The sequence below is a fragment of the Chiloscyllium plagiosum genome, unplaced genomic scaffold, assembly GCF_037043375.1.
Source record: "Chiloscyllium plagiosum isolate Xiang-an unplaced genomic scaffold, Cpla_swu_hap1 HiC_scaffold_22, whole genome shotgun sequence".
Taxonomy (NCBI): domain Eukaryota; kingdom Metazoa; phylum Chordata; class Chondrichthyes; order Orectolobiformes; family Hemiscylliidae; genus Chiloscyllium; species Chiloscyllium plagiosum.
The window spans coordinates 78,889,379-78,906,389 of NW_028270160.1; the positions used below are offsets into that span (position 1 = coordinate 78,889,379).

Genomic DNA, 17,011 nt, shown 5'->3' on the forward strand with positions numbered 1-17,011 from the left:
TTCACACTGAGGATGGTGAGTGTCTGGAATGGGCTGCCAGAGGTGGTGGAAGTGAGTACAATTTTATCATTTAAGAAACATTTAGACAGGTGTACGGATGGGTTAGATATGGGGGTACATGGACCAAACACAGGCAAAAGGGACTAGTTTAACGGTGAAAACTGGAAAGCATAGGCATGCTGGCCGAAAGGCCTGTTTCTATGATGGCGATCTCTCGGACTCTTTTATAAAAGCTTCACAGTCACAGCTCCATCTCCCTGTGCTCGACGGTGAATATCACCTACACACCGACACACTCACCAGCTGCTACTGAAAGTTTCTATTGAATACTCCACATCGTTCCCATTCTATTTCGGAATTCCAGGAATTGTTTTACTTGAGCCAATGTAATATCTCATGTGTTTCACTTGGAGGTGAGAGATTTACACCTCTCAGTAATATCAAGTCCAAATAGTTGGCAATTTCTTGATCCTTTGATCACACAAATACTCGGACACCAGCCCTGCATTCTCTCAGTGATCGGAGTTGCTTCTTTCCATCTGAACTGAACTGATTCCTCCATAATCTACGAAAGAAATTAATGATTAATAACCAACCAATTAATAAAGTTAAAATGACAGAATCATTCATAATTTTCCAATTGAAACACACATTTTGAAATCAAACTGTGAGCAGCTACACAGTAACAAATGGGTGTAAGTGGTGGGGGAAAGAGAATCTAATGAGCTGCTGCACACACAGACAGTGCTGTAAGAAACTAAGGTGTTGATATTTGGGGAATGATGTAAATTGAGGATGTAGTTGGAGGGGGAAATCGCATTGGACTTGTAATGCAGTGACCTAGAGTACAAATGCCAGCAACTGGCTGAATTTTATCTCAAATAATTAAACCATCTGGAATTGAAGGTTAGTTTCATAGTCACCATTTTCATAGAACCTAATCAGTGATTGCTGTAAATACACATCTGCTTCACTCATGTCCATCACCAAAGGGAATCTGGGAATCTTACCTGGTCTGGCCCAGAGGTATTTTCAGAAGACATTAAATAGTTCTGACTGATATACAATGTGTGGTTAAAGATGTATGTTTCAGATATGAATATGAAATGAAAATGGGATGGATATCTGGTTTCAACTTTGGCACTGAAGCTTACAACACATGTAATTAACACAGTAATGACTCCTTCCTAATGACTGGTATCAAGACAGATATGGGCAAGGATTTTTATTTTGCTGATTTTATATCACTTCACACTGAAATGTTGATTGCACTTTGAACACCATCTCAAAGAAGTGCTTCAAATGGCAAGGACGGAGAATAGATTCCGGCTGGGGAGCATCAGATTCTCAGTAGCAACACAAGGGACCAAATTCGTTAATTCGTGAGGACACTGTCAACCAGACTAGACCTGAAACTCGCGTAAAGGGAACCAATAAGAGATAACAACTTGTTTCAACTTAATGAGATGGGAATCGCGGAGGCCATGGGGCTCAGCAGGAGAAAGAGCATCCACCAGAGGGTGGTAGTGAGGAGTGACTGAGGAAAATTCTGGGAGTTGAATCACTAGAACAGGGAAGGAGATTGCTGAGTATTCAGTGTCAAAGAACAGCTGGATTAACTCCTGGAAAGGGAGGGTGAACAGCAGTGTGTGTGATTCAGATGGGAACTAACAATCAACAACTTTAAGGCAGAGCAAAGAGTGTCTTTCAGCAAGGTGATGGTCCTCCAGGAGCAGTTGATGTTTGTCTCGTTGTGCGTCCCGGGGAACAGACTGTAGAGCACAGAGTCTTGTGTGATGGAACTGCTCAGGACGAACCTTGACAAAGGCCACTGCATCTTTCTCCACACTTCCTTTGCAAAGACAAATTCCAGAAGAAGATGTGTGACAGTTTCTCTCCCCCCCCCCCCCACAACCCCTTAGAGAGTAGCATGCTGAGGCAAAGAGAGTCTGGGTTCGAGAGAGGCAGAGAGAGAGAGAGAGACAGACAGACAGACAGAGAGACAGAAAAAGAGAAAAAAAAAGAGAGAAGAGGATTCAACGACAGGAGCAGGGCTGTCTAGTTGCCTACATGCAGTGCCTTGGTGAGACCACACCTGAAGTCATGTGTATAGTTTTTGTCCCTTATCTAAGGAAAGACATTCATGCATAGAAGGAATACAACAAAGGTTTTCCAGACTGACTCGTGGGATAGCAGGACTGATGAATGAAGAGAGACTGGATCAGTTAGGACTATTTTCACTGTAGGTTAGAATAATATGGGGCACCTTTTAGAAACCTACAAAATTCTAACAGGAAAGGTCAGGGTAAACACAGGAAGGATGTTCCCAAGGTCCAGAACCAAGGGTCAATGTCTAAGGATCTGGGGTAGGCTATTTCGAGCTGAGCTGAGGATAAATTTCTTCACTCAGGTTGAGGTGAGTCTGTGAAATTCCCTGTCAGAGAGAGTGCTTGTTGGCTAAAACACTGAATGGTTGGAAAGAAAAAGTTAAATATTGTTCTCAAAAAGAACAGAAATTTCTGGTGAAACTCAGCAGGTTTACAGAGAGAGAAAAACAGAGTCAGCTGTGAAGAAGGATCACTGGACTCGAAACATTAACTTTATTTTCTCTCCACAGATGCTGTCAGGCTTGTTGAGTTTCTTCAGCAATTTTGGCTTTTGTTTCAGGTTTATAATATCTGTATTTCTTTGCTTTAGTACGTCATGTTGTGGCTGTGCAGGCCATTGCTTTGGCCACTTTTGAAATGCTGCATGCAGCTCTGGGCTTCTTGCTATAGGAAGGATGTTGTGAAAGTTGAAATGGTTCAGAAAGGATTTACAAGGATGTTGCTGGGGTTGGAGGGTTTGATCTAGAGGGAGAGGCTGAATAGGCTGGGGCTGTTACCCTTGAAGTGTGGGAGGCTGAGGGGTGACCTTATTGAGGTTTATAAAACAATGAGGGGCATGGGTAGGGCAAATAGACAAGATGTTTTCCCCAGGGTTAGGGGATACCAAAACTAGGGGGCATAGGGTTAAGTTGAGGGGGCAAGATTTAAAAGGGTCCTAAGGGGCAACTTTTTCACACAGAGGGATGGTATGAGATTGGAGTGAGCTGCCAGAGGAAGTGGTGGAGGCTGGTACAATTACAGCATATAAAAGGCATCTGGATGGGTTTATGAATGCGAAGGGTTGAGGGGGATTAGGGCCAAATGTTGTCAAATAGAGTCTGTGATGATGCTGCTCCTTTAACAAGGTTTTATTTTTAAAAGAATTTGTGCAATGAAAGGGGAATGGTCACTTCCGCCAGCTCAGCTTTTCTCTGGTTTGATTTGGTTTTTGGACGTCTGGCTATTCACTGAAAGCAGGCAGGTAGTGTTTTGAGGCTGCTGATCCAAGAAACCGTTACGTGAAGCAGGTTCGTGCTGATCCTCTCTGTCTGACATCTCTCTCCTGTAAGACCCTGTGTTTGATGCTACCTTTTGCGCCACGAGGTGTTTATGGGGATTGTTGCAAGTATAGGGAACAGGTAAAGTCTGTTTGGTTTTTGGATAGGTGAGGTTATTTAGTGGGCAGCACGGTGGCACAGTGGTTAGCACTGCTGCCTCACAGCGCCTGAGACCCGGGTTCAATTCCGGCCTCAGGCGACTGACTGTGTGGAGTTTGCACATTTTCCCCTTGTCTGCGTGGGTTTCCTCTGGGTGCTCCGGTTTCCTCCCACAATCCAAAAGATGTGCAGGTCAGGTGAATTGGCCATGCTAAATTGCCCGTAGTGTTAGGTAAGGGGGTAAATGTAGGGGTATGGGTGGGTTGCGCTTCGGCGGGTCGGTGTGGACTTGTTGGGCCGAAGGGCCTGTTTCCACACTGTCATGTAATCTAATCTGTAATCTAATCTAATTCTGCATTCGGTTCTCTTTTGCTTCTATTTCATTGACTAATCTTGTAAATAAATTTGGTTTTGTTTAAAATGAAGTGGTTTGACCAATGGCACCTCTCCTGGAATATCCACTTTACACCTTCTTAAAACAACGAGCAATGTTAGGGTCTGGGCTACTTTTTTGAAATGTTTTGAGGGGGTCTGGCCTGGTCCATAACAAGTCAGAGACATGTAGAGCACAGAAACAGATCCTTCAGTCCAACTCGTCCATGCTGACCAGATATCCGAACCTAATCCAAAAATCATTCAACACCAGGTTATAGTCCATCAGGTTTAATTGGAAGCACTAGCTTTCTGAGCACTGCTCCTTCATCAGGTGGTTGTCCGGAACAGTGCTCCGAAAACTAGTGCTCCCAATTAAACCTGTTGGACTACAACATAGCGTTGAGTGATTTTTAACTCTGTATACCCCAGTCCAACACTGGCAGCTCCACATCCTAACCTAATCTAGTTCCATTTGCCAGCGCTTGTCCCATTTCCTTTCTATTCTTGTGCCCACCCGGATGCCTTTTAAACATCATAATTGTACCAGCCTCCACCATTTCTCTGGCAGCTCATTCCATACACGCACCACCCTCTGCATGAAGAAGTTGCCCCTTAGGTCCCTTTTCAATGTTTCCCCTCTCATCCTAAACCTACGCCCTCTAGTTCTGGACTCCCCCATCCTAGAGAAAGACCTTGTCTATTTACCCTAACCATGGGACTCATTATTTTATAAACCTCTATAAGGTCACCCCTCAACCTCCGATGCTTCAGAGAAAACAGAGTTTATTCAGCCTCTCTGTACAGCTCAAAGCCTCCAACACTGACAACTTTGTAAATCTTTTCTGAACCCTTCCAAGTTTCACAACATCCTCCCTCTAGGAGAGCAGAATTGCACAGAATAATCCAAAAGTGGCCTAACCAATGTCATGTACAGCTTCAACATGACCTCCCAACTCCTAGACTCAGTCCTCTGACCAATAAAGGAAAGCATACCAAATGCCGCCTTCACTATCCTATCTACCTGTGACTCCACTTGCAAGGAACTATGAACCTGCACTTCAAGGTCTCTTTGTTCAGCACAGTCCCCAGGACCTTCCCATTAAGTGTATAAGTCATGCCCTGATTTGCCTTTCCAAAATGTAGCACCTCACATTTATCTAAATTAAACTCCATCTGAACTAGATTAATTTGGGGTATCTGTTCGACATGGACAGTTAGACAAAAGAGCCTGTTTCCGTGCTGAACATCTCTATAACGCCAGGCAGATAAAGTTCTTAAGGGTTAAAGGGGTCAAAGATATGAGGGAGAAAACAGGAACAGGGTTCAAGTTGGATAATCATCCATGGTATATATAATGATAGATCAGGGTCTATGGGCTGAATGGCCTGCTGCTGCTCTGATTTTCTATGTTCCGGTGAATTAATATGTTAAGCACCCCTGAAGAACTTGCTGTGGACATGACTTAAGGAAATTATTGTTTACAATACAATGGAAATGTTTAATGTTTTAACATATGCACTCACTGAATCAGCTCCAAATTCTTGCAGTTGATGATGAAGTTTCTCATTTTCGGAATGCAATCATCTGTGAATTTATTTCCATCCAGGTATAGCATTGACAATGATTCGCTCTGACTAAATGCCATCCTCAGGTCTTCAATGCAAGCAAATGTCAGATTGTTATCCTGCAAACTAAAGATTGATAATTACAAATTTCAATACAGCTCGAAAAGATAAAAGAAATTCCACTGAGAAGGAAAAGCAATAATTGGATCAGCATAACAAAGTGAGAAAGCGTTTGAACCATCAGCTTCCTTTTCATTTTATTTGACTCAGTAATGACGAACTAATAATCAACTAACTTTAATGCTTTTAGTCTTTAACACTATTATTCCTTAATTGAAAGACATTACTCTTAATTTTGAAAAGAATATGCGTTCCTACAGCCTCACAGAATCAAACAGGGTACAGTGCAGGAGGAGGTGATTCGAGGCTCCAAATGAGCAATTCACTTCCTGCCACTCTGTATCCCGTATCCCTGTGCACTGGGCCTTTCCAGACCAAAGTTTAATTCCTTTTTGAACACTTCAGTTGAACCGGCCTCTGCCATGATGTCAGTCAGGCACAACATTCCAACCTTAACCAGTCACTGTGCAGAAAAGATTATCTCACATTGTTCTTGCTTCTTTTGGCAATTTCTTGAATTTTTGTGCTGATATACTTGATCATTTCATGGCAGTGAACAGTTTATTGCTACCGACTCTTTCCACTGTCATTATCATTTTTAATACTTCATTCAAATTACATCACAGCTTCCTTTCCTTAATGGAGACAGATCCAATGTTTGCAATCTATCTTCAGACCTTATGTTCATGATCCATGAAATCCTTTTCATGAGTCATTTCTTCCTTTCTCCGATGCCCTGCATCTCTCCTCAAGCATTGTAACAACGTGGGACGTAAACACATCAGCTTAGCCCAAATTGTATTAATTGAACAAAAAAATTAACTTTTTTACTTTCGTCTCTGAATCTTAACAACTCTTTTTGTTGAGAATCTGAAAATTGTGCTTCTCTAGTTGGAAGAAGTGTGGTTTGAACTGGCTCCTGAATGAATGGCTTAACTGTAGCTTTAAAATAATGCTCTTTCCTTGATCTTTTAGCTAACGACCCTGTCCCATCATTCAGCATTTTAAACATCTCCATTGGTTACCATGTGACCATAATTTCCACAAAAAGATTCTGATTCAATTTCTCCCTAATATCTTCCTGTTGAAATTTGATTGCAGTCTAATATATACTTGTTGTGCAGAACAGAACAGAATACTCCAGGTGCAGTCTAGCAAGATCGAAGAATGTGGTGCTAGAAAAGCATAGCCGGTCAGGCAGCATCCGAGGAGCAGGAAAATCGACATTTCGAACATAAACCCTTCATCAGGAGTCCTAATGAAGGGTTTAAGTTCAAAGCATCGATTCTCCTGCTCTTGGGATGCTGCCTGACTGGCTGTGCTTTTCCAGCACCACACTCTTGACTCTGATCTCCAGCATCTGCAGTCCTCACCTTCCCCTATATTTTCAACAGTGGTCATGCCAAAGATACAGCAAATTCCCGACTTGCCACAAATCATTGCACATAAAATTTGGGGTTAATGTTGGGAAGATTACCTACTCCAATCGCTTTGTTTTGCATTCCGAATGCGCCAATGATGCAGACAAAATGTTGACTCCTGTATCTCCAATGTTATTGTCATTCAGCCTAACAGCCAAGGAGAAAAAAACAATCAAGGAATGGGAAATCTCTCCGATTAACATAACATAAACTTCACCTTACAGAAACTCCATCCAATTGTTTCTCATTGACACACTGAGGCATGGGCAGATAGAACAGTGTTGTGCAGTATTAGAAAATAGATTGAAATCTTGCATAAATATTCTCACTGAATTAGTTGGTGACCAGTGAACACATATTTCAAACAATAGATTAATTGTTTGGTGAAAAATGAGAGGTGTACAGTTCTTATCATATATTTTACTCAGTAAATTGCTGTTACTCATTCACTGACTGAAAGGCTATTGACAGTACAACCCAGCATAACTCTGAAAAGAGGAATTTGATATATACCTGAAGGAGAAAACATGTGATAGCTTTGAGGGAAGAGGAGGGGAATAGGATGAAGTGTGTAGGCCATTTAAGGAGCCAGTGCAGACATAATTGGCCAGATGGCCTTATTATGTACTACCCATTTTATGACCTGGAAATAGAATATATAATTTAACCCAAAATTGGACACATGGGATTCAGGGAAAGCTTGCCAATTGGATACAAAATTGGCTTATCAGCAGGAGACAATGTGGAGGGTTGTTTTTCAGACTTGGAGGCCTGTCACCACTGATGTTCCACGGGGATCGGTTCTGGCTTGTGTTTTGTTTGTCACTTATAGAAACTATTTGGATGAAAATACAGAAGGCATGGTTAGTAAGTTTGCAAATGATATCAAAATTGGTGGCATAGTAAAGAAGAGGATTTTCTAAGGGATTTTGACAAAATAGGTCAATGGGTTGAGAAATGGCAGATGGAGTTCAATCTAGATAAATGCATTTTGATACAACAAACTTGGGGAGAGGTTAATCAGTTAATGGGAGGGCTTTGGACAGTGTTGTACAACAGAGGGAGCTAAGGATTCAGGTACATAATTCCTTGAAGTTTGCATTGGTGAGGCCTCTTCTGGAATACTGTGTCCAGTTATAGTCACTTAGGTAAAAGAAGAATATTGTTAAGGTGGAGGAGGTTCAGAAAAGGTTTACCAGGAAGCTTTGATCTGGAAGGTTTGAGTTATAAGGAGAGGCTGGATAGACTGGGATTTTTTCCCACTGGAGCATAAGAGGTTGAGAGGTGACCTCAGAGGGTTATAAAATCATCAGCGGTATAAAAAGGCTTAATGGTAGGTGTCTTTTCCCGAGGATGGGGGATTTCAAGACTAGGGGCACATTTTTAAGGTGAGAGGACACAGAGTTAAAAAAGTCACAAGAAGAAATTATTTTAAACTCAGAGGGTAGTTCCTGAGGAAGTGATGGATATGGGTGCAATTAGTGGCAGATGGAGTTTAATTCAGATAAATGCGAGTTGCTGCATTTTGGGAAAGCAAATCTTAGCAGGACTTATACACTTAATGGTAAGGTCCTAGGGAATGTTGCTGAACAAAGAGACCTTGGAGTGCAGGTTCATAGCTCCTTGAAAATGGAGTCGCAGGTAGATAGGATAGTAAAGAAGGTGTTTGGTATGCTTTCCTTTATTGGTCAGAGTATTGAGTACAGGAGTTGGGAGGTCATGTTGCGGCTGTACCAGACATTGGTTAGGCCACTGTTGGAATAGTGTGTGCAATTCTGGTCTCCTTTCTATTGGAAAGACGTTGTGAAACTTGAAAGGGTTCAGAAAAGATTTACAAAGATGTTGCCAGGGTTGGAGGATTTGAGCTATATGGAGAAGCTGAACAGGCTGGGGCTGTTTTCCCTGGAGCATCGGAGGCTGTGGGTGACCTTATAGAGGTTTACACAATTATGAGGGGCATGGATAGGCTAAATAGACAAAGTCTTTTCCCTGGGGTTGAGTAGTCCAGAACTAGAGGGCATAGGTTTAGGGTGAGAGCGGAAAGATATAAAAGAGACCTAAGGGGCAACTTTTTCACACAGAAGGTGGTATGTGTATGGAATGAGCTGCCAGAGGATGTGGTGGAGGCTGGTACAATTGCAACATTTAAGAGGCATTTGGATGGGTATATGAATAGCAAGTGTTTGGAGGGATATGGGCTGGGTGCTGGCAGGTGGGACTAGGTTGGGTTGGGATATCTGGTTGGCGTGGATAGGTTGGACCGAAGGGTCTGTTTCCGTGCTGTACATCTCTACGACTCTCAAAGATATTTCGATAAATACATGAGAAGGAAAGGTTCGGAGGGATATGGGCCTGGAGCAGGCAGGTGGGACTAGTTTAGTTGGGATTACGTTCAGCATGGACTGGTTGTACCAAAGGGTCTGTTTCCATGTTATTTGACTCTATGACAAGTGGAACGCAAGACAAAAAATTGATTGTCTTATATTCAATTTTTTAAAACATTTGTGCAATTATATTCCATTGAACTCATCCATATGTAATCCAGCAAAGAGTAAAAGCAATGGTTAATTGTGAGGCATTATTGCCCTGCTTGGATAACACAACAAAGAAAAAGACTTATAGACATCAATCAATCAATAAATTCCTGCTTCTCTGATGCATTTAACAATACACAAGCCATGTTTTCAGTTTCAAGCAGAATGGATAATAGTTCATCCCAACAGTCATGTAAAATATGTGGTGATGAGCTGCCCAATCTCCCTGCTGCTGAGGTGAATGGTGAATTTTGTGCTACCACAAAGGGCAGATCATGCCTCCTGTAAATCACAGACTGTTGAACCTCTATTTCAAACCCACCCTGACCCTCACCCGTAACAGTTTCAGATACATGAATGGCAGCCTTGCTGTGTTAGCAACGTATTCTGCATTGAACTAGGTACAGCATTCACTTACTATTTATCTAGTGAATGGTTGGGTCAAATACAATATCAGATTAGCTTTGGTTTGTAAAAGTAAACTACAAAGGATGATATTCATCTCTGCAATGGCACACAATTGGTGACAGAGGTTGGGTTCAACAGTTTGATTTGCCACCTGATCTCCATTGCTATTCTCTGTCAGTGAACTGTGTTTAGTCTCACACCAGGTCTGTTCATTTAATTGAGGGCCTCTTAGGATTAGTGTTCAAACCTTCGCCAACTTTTCGTTTAATTTATTATTTTATCAATTTTGATTTGTAGCTGTGAACTGCAATGAGCTGGAAATGATCTTTGGATTGTGAACAGCAACTTGTGTTTCAACAAAACAAACAAACAAGCTGCTGTTTGTTCGTGAGGTGGGGCCTCACAGGTAATGGCAGGTTAGCTCTTGATCAATAGGATCCTGTAGATGTTTCAGCACAGTGGGAGAGCAGCACATTGAACTAGATAAGAAATGTTTGGGAATTGATCAGGCCAGTACCTGGGAATTGTTGTGTACAAGCCTGGGATAGAACATAAAATCGAAAGAACTGTGGATACTGGACATAAGAAACAAAAACAAAAATTGAGGGAAAAGCGCAGCAGGTCTGGCAGCATCTGTGGATAGATATATTTCGGTCCAATGAGCTTTCCTCACAACAGCAATTTCCATTTGTTTCTGGGAGAGAACGAGATGGTCAAACATAGGCATAGATCACATTTTAAGTTGGTTTTTGGGACTGTGCTTTTGAGAGAATGAACTTAGCTATTGACGTACAGCATGAAGATTTAAATGCTCCCTGCCTAACCTTCCACTTTATTTCAGAATTTCAGTTCTCAGAGTGAATTCAAAGGTGGCACAGATTGATATCTTCAGAAAATTAACAAAGAAACCATTAAATATACATTGAGAGTAAGATACGAAAACCACTTAATCTGGCCAGTTTTGTTACTTTATTTTAATTATCCCTTCACTGTGTTTATTTGTCTGTCTTTTGTGTGAATTGCCCTGAAAACAAGGTTATTGGTTTCAAACTTTGTTGTTTAAGTTTGCTGTGCTAAAGTTCCTATATTGGTAATAAATTGCTTTTTTGTTGTTGTTTCAGTTATTAACCTACCGTCTAGGTTTCATTATCAACGGAGTCTGCGATTGGTTATAAAGTCTGGTTAGGAATTGCTGAGGTTAAAATCTTTGAAGGTTTTAATTTTACTCTGTTGTGAACACAGAGGTACGATGATTTGGCTCGGTTCTTTGTTTCCTTGTCATAGCACTAGTTAAAGACTCTGCCAGACTCCTTGTGGCTTTGAATGTCTCACAGTGTAAGACCAACCAAGTTAGCCTGGTGCTTTTTTTTTGTTATAGTTAGAGCACTCAGTATCAAGGTCAATGCGGTAGTAGCGTTAAAAATAAATAAAAAGCATGGAAAACTCCTTGATTCTCAGGAAAAAAAACGAATAGTAATTGTTATTCAGCTATTATAGTGACAAGTGGCTCAACAGTTAGCATTGTTTCCTCACAGCACCAGGGATCTGGGTTTGATTCCACCCCTGGGTGACTGTCTGTGTGGAGTTTGCACATTCGCCCACTGTCTGCGGGGGTTGCCTCTGGGTACTCCGGTTTCCTCCCACAGTCAACTATGTGCAGGTTAGATGAACTGATCATGCTAAATTGCCCATAGTTTCTAGGGATGTGCAGACTAGATGGGTTATAGAGTCATAGAGATGTACAACAAGGAAACAGACCCTTTGGTCCAACTCGTCCATGCCGACCAGATATCCTTAATTAATCTAATCACATTTGCCAGCATTTGGCCCATATCCCTCTAAATGATTCCTATTCATATACCCATCCAAATGCCTTTTAAATGTTGTAATTGCACCAGCCTCCACCACTTCCTCTGGCAGCTTATTCCATACCCACACCATCCTTTGTGTGAAGAAGTTGCCCCTTAAGTACCTTTTAAATCTTTCCCCTCTCACTCCCAGATCCCAAGGAAAAGACCTTGCCTATTTACCCTAAACATGTTCCTCATGACTTTATAAACTCTATATATAAGGTCACCCTCAGCCTTCAATGCTCCAGGGAAAACAGTCCCAGTCCATTCAGCCTCTCCCTATAGGTCAAACGCTCCAACCCTGGCAACATCCTTCTAAATCTTTTCTGTAGCCTTTCATGTCCCTTTAAAATGCAGGGATAGGGGAGGGGTCTGGATGGGATGCACTTCAGAGGGTTGTTGCAGACTAGATGGTCCAAATGACCGTTTTCTGCTCTGTAGAGATTCTATGATCCTATGAAATTCATATCAGGTGGAATTTATAAGAGAAAATCAATGGGTCATTGCAGACATGTTATCTAATTTCACCTGGATCAATACATACCTTAGAACTTTGCACTTGTGGATTGCAGGGGCCAATCGTTTGATCCCCTCCTCCTGAATATAACATTTCTCCAAATTCAACTCCATCACTGACTCACAAAGTTGTACAACATGAGACATTACAAAACAGTCCATTGGGTTCAATCTCAGTGCATTCTTTGGATTGGAGTCCCCAAAGTTCAAACGCTCCACAGATCCAATGGTCTTCTGAACTAAAGCTCTATTCTGAGACTCCGACAAATAATGGAATATGTTCAGCAGTTTCCTCTTTCCAGTGACTCTGTCCATGTTTTTGATTTCTGCCTGAACATTGGCCTGCAGCCAGTCTATCACCTGACTGGTCGTGTGATGAGACAGCGGACCCAGGAATGGTTCCAGATTTCGGGATGAAGTGGGTGTTGAAAGACCAACTAAAAATCGAATAAAAATCTCAAACCGACCATCATCCTTCTTAAAAGCACAGTGTAGCATTTCCACCACGTTCTGATGCTTTGGACTCAAATACTGAGCCAGGGCGGCCAAGAATTCCTGGATGGTAAGGTGGAGAAATGTGTACACAATGTTTTTAGCTGTGTCATCCCTTTCCAAGATCTCCATCATGAATCCTGAAATGAATTTGCTGGACTCCAGCTGATGCTGAATGAAGTGATTCTCATTAAAAACAATTCTCCTTTTCGAAACTCCCTGGTAAGCCAACTCCCCGAGTCGCTGTAAAACCATCCGCTGGTCCTCAACATCTCGCTTGTGGTTGTCCAAGAGATTGGAAAGGTAGATGGAGAAAAGTTGAGTGATGGTTTTGGGAAGAGGTTGCTTGCACTTCAGCTGTGTAAAGAGCGGGCCTAAGGTTGAGCAAATGATCCAGCAATATGAAGGGTTGTAGCACATGGTGTACAGGATCTCATTCTCCTCGATGTGTTTGAAGACATTGGTAGCAAGTTGCTCACTGCCAAAAAACTTTCTGAAAAATTCTTTTCTTTCATCAGCAAGAAAGCCCAGGATCTCAGCCCAAAGGTTGACATTGGCCTTTTCCAATGAGTCAAGGGCAGTCGGCCGGCTGGTAACCAGCACAGAACAACCTCTGAGCAGCTGTTGCTGTACCAGGGAGTACACCATTTCAAAAACTTCACATCTGCAGTCAGGCGCAACACAGTGATTCGCAGAGACATCACCAGCCACGCGGCCAGTGAAATCAATCTGGTGTTTGTACTCATCTAATCCATTAAAAACCAAGAGAAGATATTCAGGTTTCATCCAGATATCTTCAATTATCTTTTCTAAATAAGGGTACTGATCCAATACCATTTCAGTCAGAGAAATGGCTCTGTTGATGGCATTAAGATTTCGAAATGTGAAATGTAGAACAAATTGGAACTGAGGATAGATGTTTCCTGCTGCCCATTCATGGACCATCCTCTGCACCATTGTTGTCTTACCAATGCCAGCCACTCCGCTAACCACCGTGGTGCCAGACAGGCTGGAGTGGCCAAAACTGCTCTTGAATAATTGATCAATCCGGATTTTTTCAAGTTCGCTGGTGACGTACTTCCGCTGCCATTCTTCATGTTCCCTGCCTCGAGAAAGGAGCTCATGTTCCACTAGTCTCCGTTCACGCAGAGTGGAAATAATGATAAGCTCTGTATATCGATCAGTGAGGGAAATGGTCGTTATTTTGCTGTCTCCTTTGATGGTGTGTTTGACCACATGCTCGGTTTGGTGGAGGAGGTGTTGCTTGTGTTGATCTTGTATACCTTTCATGACAATGATCAAAATTATGTTGGCATTGTTCTTATTTGTTAATTAACTACATTAAAACAATTAACGAGAAGCAAGGAGGAGTTTGAGTTGGGTAGCAATACAAAATATGTGAGTCGAATCCAAATTTTACTACGCTGTGCTAGTAATTAATCTTATAGAATAAATATTGAATTAAATTAAATATAAATCAGGGAGAATCAGATGGATTATAGTAGATTTTACATTATAACAGACAAGCCCCTCCACTCTATCGTCATCTCCATTTGAGGAGAATTTAACATTGGAACATGTGAGAAGCCAAATATTATCACATTGTTCACTTATTATTACTTACTGTATTCATTTTTGTTTTGTCTGTTGTCCCCAGTGGAGATAGTATCAGAGTGTTTATAAGATTGATGTCTGCTTCAATCTCAGACAATCTATACCTAATATAAACATATGGCCCACTGGCTGAATAGGGACTGTGTATAATACTCACTTTTTCAATGCTTAATGTTGGGAACAGGATGACAAACCAGTGATACAATTAAATGTGCTATGTGAACCATAATTATAAAATAACACTGTCGATGTATAAGGATCACATTGGGATCTTCCACCAATTTTATCAATTCATTGTCCATTTCAGTGCGAAAACTGAAGCCTCTCATTGTACAGTCTAAGATTGTATGTGATGGACTCCCTATCTATTCTGAATCTTCATATGAATCTACCTATACCCAGCTTGACCCCATATTTGATTTCATGTTTTAACAAGTCCGAGACATAAACAAAGCAAATCTTATCTCGATATGAGCCTAAATATGTTTCCAAGTCAACTAATTGCCTGGCCTGACAATTGAGTACAGTCTTTGACACAGCCACTCTACGTCAGTAAGATTTCAGTCCAAAGATGTGCAGGTCAGGTGAATTGGCCATGCTAAATTGCCCGTAGTGTTAGGTAAAAGGGGTAAATGTAGGGATATGGGTGGGTTGCGCTTCGGCGGGGCGGTGTGGACTTGTTGGGCCGAAGGGCCTGTTTCCACACTAAGTAATCTAATCTAATCTGATCTAATTTCAGCAAATATGGGCTCTTCACAAATCCAATGTTTCAGCACTGTGTGTAGAAATGTGTTTCTGGGATATGTGACTTATTGAAAAACAATTCCTTATCTAGTCCTGGTTGATCAATTAGGTCAAGCTAATATCATTGTAGCCCTATTTGTGCCTTCATTCAATGCCCAAACAACATCTGATACATGTTGAACTCTAGTACATATGCAGTCGGTAGAAATATGACACTTGGATGTTTAAAGATTCTGTTTCTATACGTGACCCATATCCTCACCTTTTTTAGGTCAATGTGCGTTTCAAGTCATTGCCCAGGGCGGAGCCGACATATGAATCAAGACCTTCTTCAACCAACACATACATATCAGTACAGTCTATCCACACTATGGGACCACACTCTAACTTCTGTATTCATCAGATCTGACTTCATCAGTAACTAGTCTAGAACCAATTGTGATCCTATAAATGACATCATCTTTACTCAGTCTGTCATGTATTTGATTTAAGCTTTAACTGGGTCTGGAGCTCTATGTGACTCCAGCCCAATACAGACTTTGTAGACTCCGAGACTCTGGCGATATTGAGGTTTACATTTGCATAAAGGCACCCGACGGCCTTGTATTGACAGTAAAAGCAAGACGTCTTTTCAGACCCTGATGTGACTGAAGGGAAAAGAAATAATGGCCTGACAAAGTACCAGGGAAGATTTTGAAACCAACTGACTTGCAAAACTGAATGTGACTTTGTGGTTCAGCATCTAAAACTGGAAGGTTGGGCTCAGTCTGCTCCAGAGCAGCTGGGAAAATCAAAATGAGCATTCAGCAATTTCCAACAAAGCTCAATATCATTCATGTGGAATATAATTTGTGGCAGATGGAACACTGTCCATGCCCAAGTTCCAGTTCATTTGCTTTGTGTTGTAACTTGAATTGCATTTTATAGAAACAGTTCATAGTAATAATTTGGAGGGTTTGTTTCCTCTCAGTGATGAAATGTGAGACACAAATAAAATGTTAGAACTTAATTAATGCGGTACGTTTTTATGATTAACGATTACTTTTATTTTGACTTACCTTTGAGGTGATCTGATAGCTCTCCTTCCATCTCTCCGATGTGTGCATTATAAAGCAAGTCAAAACCTGGGAAAGATGTTTCATTTCATTAGTAGTGTGTGGCAGCCTCATCCATTAAAGAGGCAACCATGTTTGATTGCTAGAAATACTTGGACTGTACAATACCTCTGCTCTGAATTTCTTTCAGAATGAGTTTCAGTTTTGGCTTTGATTCTTGCATTTTCACCAATGTTTCCCAAAATATTCGTTCTCTGCAGCCATTGGTTTTGGTTACTGTGTTCAGAAGATGTTATGTTGCTTCCTTTCTCTGTTGATGCTCTGAAAGATTACGGATATACTGGAATATAAAGAGAAGAACAGGTAAAATAGAAAGGGAAATGGGAAAAGGGAAACAATAGATGAAGGAACGGAATGGAAGAATGAATTGATGGAGGAAATGAGGGAAAAAGAAAGATGGGAAAGAAACAAACAAAGGAAGAACAATGAAATAAACCAGAAAGAAACAAGAAAAAGAAGAAATAGAAAGGAAAACAATGAAAGAGAGAAAATGATAAACAGCAGTGTCATAATTGTGAAAAGCTGTTACATTAATGATATTCGATTGGTGAAGAATATTCATCTCAGCACACTGATGAGACCTTGCCTCCACTTGTGAAGAAGAACTATGAGGGAGACATTAGTAGTAGGCAAAAACAAGGGCTGCAGATGCTGGAAACCAGATTCTAGATTAGAGTGGTGCTGGAAAAGCACAGCAGTTCAGGCAGCATCCGAGAAGCAGGAAAATCGATGTT

The 17,011-nt window shown here is 41.3% G+C and overlaps 1 protein-coding gene across 1 annotated transcript; it reads right to left on the reverse strand.

Annotated features, from left to right (window-relative positions):
* Window positions 1–423: 423 nt before the first annotated feature.
* LOC148146069 (NACHT, LRR and PYD domains-containing protein 3-like) lies at window positions 424–16,490 on the reverse strand. The gene is made up of 5 exons (XM_087999173.1): window positions 16,386–16,490; window positions 12,341–14,087; window positions 7,065–7,151; window positions 5,422–5,589; window positions 424–565 (listed from the first exon to the last, which is right to left on the reverse strand). The coding sequence occupies exons 1-5, from the start codon at window positions 16,438–16,440 to the stop codon at window positions 478–480; spliced, it is 2,145 nt and encodes a 714-aa protein (XP_087855299.1). The 5' UTR covers window positions 16,441–16,490; the 3' UTR covers window positions 424–477.
* Between the last annotated feature and the right edge of the window lie 521 nt (window positions 16,491–17,011).

Coding starts and splice junctions, on each gene's coding strand:
- LOC148146069 (XM_087999173.1), bottom strand. CDS start 16,440: ATGCAAGAATCAAAGCCAAAACTGAAACTCATTCTGAAAGAAATTCAG. Junction 5,590..7,064: donor TGCAAAACAAAGCGATTGGA/GTAGGTAATCTT, acceptor ATCAATCTTTAG/TTTGCAGGATAACAATCTGA. Junction 566..5,421: donor AAGAATTTGGAGCTGATTCA/GTGAGTGCATAT, acceptor TTTCTTTCGTAG/ATTATGGAGGAATCAGTTCA.